The sequence below is a fragment of the Procambarus clarkii genome, chromosome 68 (assembly GCF_040958095.1).
Source record: "Procambarus clarkii isolate CNS0578487 chromosome 68, FALCON_Pclarkii_2.0, whole genome shotgun sequence".
Taxonomy (NCBI): domain Eukaryota; kingdom Metazoa; phylum Arthropoda; class Malacostraca; order Decapoda; family Cambaridae; genus Procambarus; species Procambarus clarkii.
The window spans coordinates 8,308,235-8,319,220 of NC_091217.1; the positions used below are offsets into that span (position 1 = coordinate 8,308,235).

General features: G+C 38.2%; 1 protein-coding gene and 1 pseudogene across 1 annotated transcript in view; one reads left to right on the forward strand and one right to left on the reverse strand.

The window, feature by feature from the left end:
- Prp18 (pre-mRNA processing factor 18) overlaps positions 1 to 2,420 on the forward strand; it is an 8,503-nt gene extending 6,083 nt beyond the window's left edge. The window contains exon 2 of the mRNA XM_045769290.2: positions 1 to 2,420. This exon is cut by the window's left edge and continues 843 nt beyond it. Within this exon, the coding sequence (XP_045625246.1) occupies positions 1 to 213 (213 nt within the window). The 3' untranslated portion in view covers positions 214 to 2,420.
- LOC123774743 (folate receptor gamma-like) lies at positions 503 to 8,807 on the reverse strand (annotated as a pseudogene).
- Positions 8,808 to 10,986: the final 2,179 nt, after the last annotated feature.

Genomic DNA, 10,986 nt, shown 5'->3' on the forward strand with positions numbered 1-10,986 from the left:
GGAAATGCACCTTGGCCAATTGGTGTCACCATGGTTGGTATCCATGCACGTACTGGACGAGAAAAGATCTTCAGTAAACACGTAGCTCATGTCCTAAATGATGAGACACAGCGAAAGTACATCCAGGGTTTGAAACGCCTTATGACAAAATGTCAACAGTATTTCCCAGCAGACCCTTCCAAATGTGTAGAGTACAGGGCTGTAGCTCAGTAGTATTATCTGCTTAAACATTTACTTTGGACATCACTTTATGGACCTTTAACTTGTTACTATTAATTTGCTTATTCCCTGACCATAAATGTACATTTAGCACCCGTGGAGAACTGTTATGTACAGTATTCTTAAGCTCTTCTGTCCCTAAAAAAAAGTCTCATTCATGATGTTTGCCAGATGTATTCATCTTTTGTAAACCATAAGCTGCAGAGAAATAATATATACTGTAATGCAGTAAAGATACAGTTATGCTTCATAGATAGTGTTATGTAAAATAAAAAGCTTCATATAGATTTCAACTATTTTTTTTAAAGAAAAATAATGCTAACTCCATGTATAGCCTCTTGTAAAAAAAAAAAAAGACTTCATTATCATTACACACAGAAATCACAATAGCGTGATGTATCAAATGAACAAATCCACAAGGGCTGTGACGAGGATTCAAATGCTCTTGGACGCAGGTTCTAATTCTCGTCACGGGCCTTGTGGATTTGTTCACTTCATTATCATCTCACTCATTTAACAAAAATTAACAAAAATATTTTAATAAAACACATACAGTACTTAAATTTTGTCAATTAATCATAATACTATCTTATTATACAATAGGATTATACAATAATATAGGCTGAAAGCAGTTGAATGCAGTATAGCATAACAGGCTTTTTCTGGCCAAAAGAGTAGAACCCTGACAAAGTGTGCCTTTTTTTTTTTTTTTTTTTGTATGAATGATAATATGCAATGTTTTGAGTCATTGGAACCTGGACACAACAAAGCTGGTATGATGCAACAGGTAGAGCTTTGGTAATTCCTTATAACTGATGCCTCACAAGGTGTGGTAAGTACATTACATGTTCATTTAGGAATCTTGATATAATGAAAAACTGATTAAAATGAGGACAGTGAGTGAGAGCAACTTCCGTATCCTTTCAGATACGGAGGTTTTAAGTCAGAAAATGATGTACTGTCCTAAAAATCATAGTGGCTTGCAAAATTTGGTTAGGGTCCTCGGTTAGGTTAGGTTTGGGCAATTTAGTACATCAGTTTAGTGACATTGTGAATGCTCGAGAGGCCTGCTGATCATGCTGTAATCTGTCTGAGTTGCGAATACATTCTCTTGCAACTACTGAACAAGAAGCCTATTTTAAATCTTTACATTCACTCATGTGTTAGGTAACCATGTTTGACTGTTCACAATACAGGGGTACCTCAGTTTACGAATTTAATCTGTTCCTGGAGACTGCTTGTAACTCGAAAATTCGTAAACCCGAAGCAAATTTCCCTGTGAGCGAACCTGATTCAAATTTTCGGAAGAAATCAAGCTCGTAACCTTGAAAAGTTCATAAAGAGGGGCATTCATAAACCGAGGTACCACTGTAATTGAAATCTGAGGATTAGTCGGGTTTATTCTCGACGTACAATTGAGAATTCTGGGTTCGAATCCCAGGCGGGACAGAAATGGTTGGGAACATTTCCTTTCACTTAATGCCTCTGTTTACCTAACAGTAAGTAAGTACTCAAAAGTTTGTCAGTTTGTTGTGGGGGGGTTGCATCCTTGGCAGGGTCAATAATTCAGCCTTGAGACCTTGATAAAAGCCTAATGTGTATAAATACACTCTGGCTTCCTGTCCCCCGATACAATGAATTATTATTATTATATGTATATATCGTAACATTTGTAAGTTTGATTTTCAAAGTAAAAATAATGTTTTGTTAATAAACATATTTAAGTAATTATAAGAAGAAAACAATAAATTTTGTACATACTGTACAGCATTAATGAGTAAGTTTGGCTTCTTGGTTTATTTACAGTACGGCAAAAAGCGAATGAAGATGTCTTGAGTTACATATGAACATAATGTTGAGAAAACAAACTAATTATCATCATTTAACAAAATTATCACACATTCATCCTAAATAACTTAAGGTGAGTTTGCTGGTATTGACATAAAAGTGAAACAGTTTATTCATTTCATCATTAAATATATTACTTTATAAAAATTATATTTGCTAAATTTATTAATGCTGTAATTCATTAAATACTAATGAATTAAGCATTAATTAATACTGTTTAGTATTAGCATTGAGTTATGCCGGAAATGCTGAGTAGTTTAAGTGTTATTTCAAACTATACAAATACTGTACCTACTGAGTAACCACTGTACTTGATCCTTTGTATATTCGTAAATAAATTATTATTATTATTATTATTATTATCAAAATACAACATATGATTGTCCTCGATGGGGGATCGTGGAACAGTATTTGGTATTTCAAGCAGCCTGTCTTCTGACCAAGTTCATTCCATCCAGCGGTTCACCCCAAAGACACATTTATCAATTTTAACATGCTGTTCATTCAAAATAGGAATTTTCTTAAATATAAATTAATACTGTATTATATATAAGCATATTTAGGCATTGGTTAGGCTAGGTGTTTAGGTTCTTTTGACGATTATTTGTATTAGTAGTACTGTACGTGAGAAGCATTTTCAGCGTTGTGGTTTGAACGAAAGTCTTCAGCGAGGCACTTGTTCGTGAAGTGTTCATATGTCACCAGTTGTGACTCGTGCACATGGGTTCTATTACATCTATTTAGGAAGAGCGTCCAGTCAGAATTAGTGTAGTGGTATAACTAAGTTTTGCAATTGTAAATAGCACACGTGGAGTATGTGCATGTTTATTAAACATGATTTGGGATCTGAGCAGAGGGACTATCTTACCTTCATTATACCTCGAGTTGATTTCGGGGCTTAGCGTCCCTACGGCCCAGTCATCGCCCAGGCCTCCTCGTTGCTGGACTAGTCAACCAGGCTGTTGGACGCGGCTGCTCGCAGCCTGGTTGATCAGGTATCCGTTGGAGGTGCTTATCGAGTCCCCTCTTGAACACAGTGATGGTTACGTCTTTCTTACTTTGACAAGGTAAGATAGGTGCTATAGAAACTAGTCTTTTTAACGACAAAGGGGATGTTTAACCACTAGTGTGTGTCACAAGGTCAAATTTCTAACCTTCCCCAGGATGCATCTATTTACTACTAGGTGAACAGAGGCATTATGTGAAAGGAAAGGTGCCCAACCATTTCTGTCCCGCCGGGAATCGAACCCATTATCCACGAGTGTGAGATGAGACCGGTATATCTGTTTATTCAGATAAAAGTATATACAAGATGAGTTACACAGAGAATGTTGGATTTCTAGAGTCAGAATAGAGGAAAGGTAGTATTGTCAGCAAATAGTATAGGTTTAAGAATGTTACAAACATTTAGCAAATCATTGATATAAGAAATAAAGGGCCCCAAGATGCTGCCCTGTGGCATTCCTACTGTCAATGGTAGATAGGGGGGGGGGTCAAGTTATTGATGGCTACATAATGGTGCATCACCAATAAAGGAACTAATAATCCAGAGCTAGGCCTCTGATACCATGGTAAAGTTTAAGAGGTAGTTATGATTTACAATATCAAAGGCTTTTCACAGGTCAATAACAAGGCCAATTGGGAACTTTATTCTGACAAGGGCTTTATGGATTATATTGAGCAGCCTAATAAGGGCATTGGCATCCATTCCCAAAAGAGTACCAAACTGGTAGGGATTTAATGATGTCAAGTTTTTCAAAGTAGAAATAGGGCAGTCAGTAAGCGATTTTTCAAATATTTTTGAAAATAAGTATCAAAAAGAAGGCACCAAACCAGTAAGGTTATGTAGCACCATCAAATGAAAATTTTTGAAAGCATCAGTAGATTTGATATTGGTCTGTAATTTAGGTCAGCTGTCTTGCCCCTTTTGAAATGGCCTCACTCTTGCTTTGAGGATATCAGTAAAAATAAGACAGATTTGTTGAATAGCAGCGCTATGGGTAGAGCAGGGGGAGGGGGGCCCCCCCCCCCCCCCCAACACTCATACCAAAGACTATTTCACTAATATGTTCCCAGCTGTGGTTTGAATTAGTGATTGCGATTGATTGTGAATGATTGTGATTGAAATGATTGAATTACGAATGTCTGTCGGGCTGACTGGCAAGATGAGTAGTGATAGGATAGCTGCTGATGCGACTTGGTGACATCTGTCTGGGTCTTTAGTAATTTTCTGGCAAGGTCGACACCAATTTACAGAAAGCAGATATTGAATTCGGTTGCAAGTGTGTAACCATCTTTGGAGATTTTTATCCATTTGTAATAATTATTATCCAGGTATCCAAGGATAGATCACCTTCAGTGTTCACCTGACCCAATACAAGATTTCAGACTTGGGCAAAAATTTTGTCGAATTAATTCAGTCAAAATCTACAAGTGTGCTGGGACTTCCAGGCTATGCACTAGGAGTAAGCACAGTCAGAACCTAAAGAAAAGCATTCTCTGCCACATGTGGGATAGTACGAGATGGAGCGAAGAATGGCATTGAGCAGGGCAAGTTTATAGCAGTAAAAGGACAAATTTAACATGAAAGCAAGAGAGACAAAGGTAGTAGCAAGTTTCCAGTAAGGTCTTAAAATGAAACTTGCCCCATTTTTTTCCCGATAAGGCAATTCTTGAAGTTTTAGAGGTAAAGGTCACCCTTTCCCCACCAACCCAGGTATATTAAAGTGCAGAAAGATCACCTTTTAGTATGGCAAGTGAATGCAAGTCAGTCTACCAGAATTTAACAACAAAAAATTGTGCACTTTGTGGATGCATTTGGTCCAAGGAGAATATGGAGGAGGAATTTACAAGGACATGCCAGAAGAGTAGTCTTCTGGCCTATATGCAAGGAGAATTGGCCAATTCTGGGTGGATGATTGATGTACACGCTTTAAATTCTATATCCACTCTACAATTGTTAAATATTGGGCAGCAAGGAGAAGGGTGTACAGCAGCTGTGGCGACAAAATTACCAAGATGTAGATGGCAGTATTTAAGAAAGAAAAAATTGCCTAGAGGGTCTTCCTAGTTTGGTAAGGAGGGAGAGATGGTGGCAGGGACAGGACAATGCATGGGACATGTAATGAGGAAGCGAGAGATTTTTAGTCCAGAGAAAATCTCTCTGGACTGTGGCAGTCATCAAAAGGTAGTACCAAGCTGGGAAGACTAGCACCATCTGTCCATTATCTTGAATAATCTAAATATTAAAGACTATACTAAAGAATAGAAGAATAAAGAAGAATACTAAAATACTAAAGAATAAAGAAGACTATATTAAAGAATATTAAAGACTATACAAGAAAAAAAGAGATGGTGTGCAGTTTGTTAGTTTTAACAAAGCCCACGACCTTGCCAACATTCACAGAACATGACTGGGCAGATTTCCAAACTAACTTTTTTTTAAGGGGGAGAGGGGACGTGTGAAACAGAACAAGTAAAATGGCCTTGGCTGCAAGTTTGACAACTCCAATGTGGTTGAGAATCTACCAAAATTTCATTGGGTGATGTCTGATAGAAATAAAGAAGCATTTTATTTCTGGCACATTTCAGATAATTTAATAGAGGTAGACAAGGCACAAGGGCAGAACCAGAATACAGCACACTATTACTCATGTGATCAGGATATTACACTCAGAATTTTTTTTTTCTTTGTAAACATTTTAATAGAATCGTTTCCCCTCAGCAAGGGCAAGTTTATAGTCAAAAGTAAAGAGTTAATGAACTATGGCAACAAGCCAAGTCTAGGATGCAACTGTCAATATTCTATTGATAAATGCCCAAACAGCAAGTTGTATACTAAACCACATTAGGTTGCAGCTGTGCATCTGGGAACCAGCTATAATCTGTGCATAATGTAGAGCAACAGCATCATTTGGATTGATGGCAGATTGGTTGAACTGTAGGTGCATACATGGTGTTGTCGGTTCAGCATATTTCCAAGCATTGTCCCACACCTAGAATGAAGAGTCAACTTTGTATAAAAATGCAGGTATTAAAGTACAGGTATATTTTAAACTTCACTAAAGGGAATGGTTTATGCAAGACTTTAGGAACTTTTATGAACTCATTTCTTGATTGAGAAAAAATGCACTTGTACAGTGGTAATTTTGAAGCACACCATTTAACCTTACCAGGTACTAGGCGTGTCAGTGTTTAAGGAGAAGGCTGGAAAAAAAGTTGCATAGTTAAGCGTAAACAACTTTAGTAATAATTAAGCCAGTCTGGCAAGTCATATGGAAGGGATACCACCTTTACTGGGCATCAATAGACATGTACACAGGAGGCAGAGTCTTATAGCAGGTACTATTAAGAAAATAGCATCAAAATATTTTAACAATTAAAGTTGCCAAACTGAAATTTGGAAACAATCAAGCCACATCAATCTTTGTGATATTTGTAGATGTTCAGTAACCCCTTTCCCATCTTGGTAGGAAAAATATTAAGAGGGCAGTCTACTCTCTAGGCCTATGAATTTAAACCAACATTGAATAGCCAATTTTAGGGCATTTGGAAAATATAAAATTGGCAAGTCACATGGACAATAATACACTGAACTTTGAATCAAGAAAGGTGGGGAGGGAAGAAAAAAAAAAAAAAAAAAAAAAAAGTTGTGTTCAACATACCTTTTCACAGAAGTTCCGGGCTGTCCTATAGATTTCTTTAAATGTTTGACAGGTAGAATTTACGGGGCAGTAATTTGTCAAGCAGCTTCCTTTTGTTGGGCAATCACCCGTCATATTCAACCACATGAAATTGTTGGTCCAATTGTCTGTGCAAGTGACATCGTTGGCACACGCAGTAAACCAAAGCTCAATCAATGGCACACAGAGGGACTCCCCAGTATCTTTCCCGCCGCCACGAGCGATTTTCCTGCAGGGAAAATTTATTTAACGTTGCAAAAGGAACTAGCGAGCCAAATCTCTTACATGTCTAGACAAATTTATTTTTTGGTAAAAAAAAAAAAAAAAAAAAAAAAAAAAAAGCCACTATGCCATTTAAATGCTTAGGGGAAGTCACTTTCAGAATACCAAAATAAAAACTTTATAAAATAGCCTTTTAAGTTTTGCACAATGTTAAATTTTTAATTATTAAAAATAATTGTTTAAACATGTTTAAGTTATTAAAACAATGCAGAAACCCTAGTTAAATAAAAGTCCTTTAAAATATAGAATTTAGACGTTCTGCAATACTTACCGACACGACCCATGGGCCAACATTGGGTGAACATTCGTAAAAGCAGTGATCGAGCATGAAATGCCGTTTACATTCCGAGGACATGGACTCTACTCTAGAACAGTGGTCATAATTGAAGTTGTAAGGACTAGACTCGTGAATAAGTCTAGTAGTATTCTCTGTACAGCAGGACCTATTCTTCCACCGATGACACTAAAAAAATCAAATATAAAAAGAGGTACTTTCTGTTAAGCAATTTATCATTTAGGTAGAAAGGATATCAAGTTTGACTATTGTCAAAAGCTCTTTACAGCTAAAAGCATATTTTTGAAGGCTTCAGATTTTTTTTTAATCTACTGTAGTGACAATATTGTACATTAAAAAGCAAGACGTTAAGAGAAATTATCCATACCGTAGTAAACAGACTGCCTTCTGGTCCTGGTGCACTTTTGTGATGTTTACAATCTATACAAGTGTTTATTAGAGTATCCACATCGACTTCTGAGCCATGGTCATGGTCACGACCAATGTTAAGCAGAACATTCTAGGACAAAGATAAAAAACTAGGTAAAAGTCATCTATTGAAGTTTCTGGACTAGCTTGTCAAGGACAAACTAGTATGTCTATAGACCTTACACAGTATACAAAATCAACCAAAATAAACTTTAGTATAGCAAATGACTAAGTACAGTACATGTCTCGCACTCTCCGGAGCACATTATTAAGGTTCGAGCACATGCCAAGGACTTTACTTTCAAGTAGACGACATACCAGATTTAAGTAAATTCAAGTTGTCCTAACTATTGTATATTCAAGACCTTTGTTTATACACTAAGTGCAAAAGTTCAATTAGTTTTAAGTTTTTTTTAACCTAGTAATAGTTATGGACTTCTAGGTAGTATAGCAAACTTTTACACTTTCAGGTTATAAAAAGGTAATTTTGTTTTCAAATTAAAGTAAACAAAATGTTATTTTCAACAGCAACAATCTAGGGTTTATACTTTACCATAGGCCGGACCATTTGTTAGTCAAAGTTACGAAATTCACATCAATTTTGAGACATTAAAGATTTTTTGGTAGAGAAATAGTTTAATCAATAGTTCACAGCATCAATATTTTGCTAGCATTCTCTGGGGAGGAATAAGACAACTTAATAAATAATGTCCAGTCGAGGTTTAGACCATAGATGCACAGATTCAAGAAGTGGATTAAAAGGTAGTCAACGATTAGGAACATCACGATTTAATTAACAATAGAACGCTTCACTCAATTTCTCATTGTACTTTATTTGAAGTCTGAAAATTATATGGGAAAGCTGTGGCAGTGTGAGGTGCAAAGTTTGATGGCAATACTTTGGCCATGTTTGAGAACAGATTTTCAAAGTCTGGAGAAAAAGAGTAACTCCAGACAAGCCGCCGGCTTCTGGGCCATGTCGAGACTACTAGAGATGGTGGCTCCCTTGGGGAAGTCCTTTCTACACCAATACCACAAAGTTTCCCCCAAACGAATATAAAACCCAATTGTATCGCCAAGACACCGCGGACACCATACAACGAATCTCAAAGACATCAAGCAGTTTGAAACCACACCTCCCCGCCGCCTTTCATTACCTGACGAAGGTCAAGGGAGTGTGACGGAAAGCTGCCATCATTAACACCGGTAGTGTAGAGGGGACACCGGTGGTGTAGGTAGTTTCACTACCGCCCACAAGATGGGTATGGGGTGCATAATAAATGAACTAAACTAAACAAGTCGTCTACTGTAATTTCGGATACCGGGCTAGAAACAACTTCGTTCACTGAGAAATTTGTACTTCCAAACCAATTTGTTCGTATATGCGCTGGTTTGTGTTCGCTGCTGTTCTCGTCTGAATAAATACATAACACTTCATCATATAATTATTAGCGCTTCCATTAACAATGCTTAGCGCACTGTTTGTATTACTTTGTTTGTTAACAAAGCGCTCTCGTATCAGAGAAGGGAAGGGAAGAGAACTCTCAGGGGGGAAAGCGCTGTAACGTACGGTTATGTTACGTTGTTGGGTACATTAGATACAGTGTTTAGTTAGTTTCATATTTATTTAGTAGTCCTAGATACAGCAGTGTCGTAGACGTTGAGACGGGGCTTGGAGCAGAGCAGAGAGCTGAGTGTGGCCGGAGTCGCGGAGCTCTATGTGGGAGAGCGTTGTAGCTCGATGAGGTCGTAGTCTGCTGTCTGCTCTGTGTCGAGGCTGTAGCATCTTGGGTCGATTAGAACTGTACACGTCGAGTGCTACATTGTTGACTTGAAATTGTACTGCTTTGCTATTCGATTGATTGATGATAAAGATTAAGCCACCCAAGAAGTGGCACGAGTATGAATAGCCTGTAAGTGGTGACCCTTTTGAGCCATTACCAGTATTAAGAGCTGATACTGGAGATCTGTGGAGGTGCGACTGCACCCTGCGTGACGGGAGATGTCTCCCGAGGTTTGCTATTCGATGATGATGATGATGAAGATTAAGCCACCCAAAAGGTGGCACGGGCATGAATAGCCCGTAAGTGGTGGCCATTTTAAGCCATTACCAGTATCAAGAGCTGATACTGGAGATCTGTGGAGGTGCGAATGCACCCTGCATGATGGGAGATGTCTCCCTTGTGAATGTGTTAAGATGAAGATGAAGCCACCCAATAGGTGGCACGGGCATGAATTGGTAAGTGGTGGCCCTTTTGAGCCATCACCAGTATCAATAGATTATACTGGAGATCTGTGGAGGTGCGACTGCACCCAGCGTGACGGAAGATGTCTCCCGTGTTTTAAACAGATGAAGAAGAAGCCACCCAAAAGATGGCACGGGCATGAATAGCTCGTAAGTGGTGGCCCTTTCGAGCCATCACCAGTATCAAGAGCTGATACTGGAGATCTGTGGAGGTGCAAGTGCACTCTGCGTGACGGGAGATGTCTCCCATGAATGTGTCCAAGATGACGATTAAACCAGCGAAAAGGTGGCACGGGCATGAATAGCCCGTAAGTGGTGGCCCTTTTGAGCCATTACCAGTATCAAGAGCTGATACTGGAGATCTGTGGAGGTGCAACTGCACCCTGCGTGATGGGAGATGTCTCCCGGACCAAGTGTGTTTTGCTATTCTCAAATCGCTTGCTTATATACGGTGACTACACCTCACAATAAGATAGGAGGGCAGAAACCGTTACCTGTAAATAGGGATAGGATTATAGCTTATGTAGTTAGTGCTAATTAGTTATGCCATTAAGATGATGAGATAATGGAGCAAGTATAAGGCTTACTCGCTACAGTGGTGAAGCCTCACTTTGATTATTGACTCCAAGCATTGAAACCTCATTATCATAAGATACCCCCTCGGTACCCCTACTCAAATCTCTGAATATGTTAGACATTAAGTCACTGCACATTCTCTCATGTGTATTATACATATATAAAACGCTAAACTATAATGCCAATCCTGATCTCAAAAGCTTCATAGAAGGATGTAACAGAACCCATGAGCACCACACCAGAAATAAATACAGTTTTGATATTCCTAGAGTACGACTTAATCAAACTAGAAATGCTCTACAAATCAAGGGACCCAGAATGTGGAATGACCTTCCCAACCATGTTAAAGACTGTACCTCTCTCAACCAGTTTAAGTTAAAAACGAAGCTATACAACAATACAATACAATACAATACAATACAATTTTATTT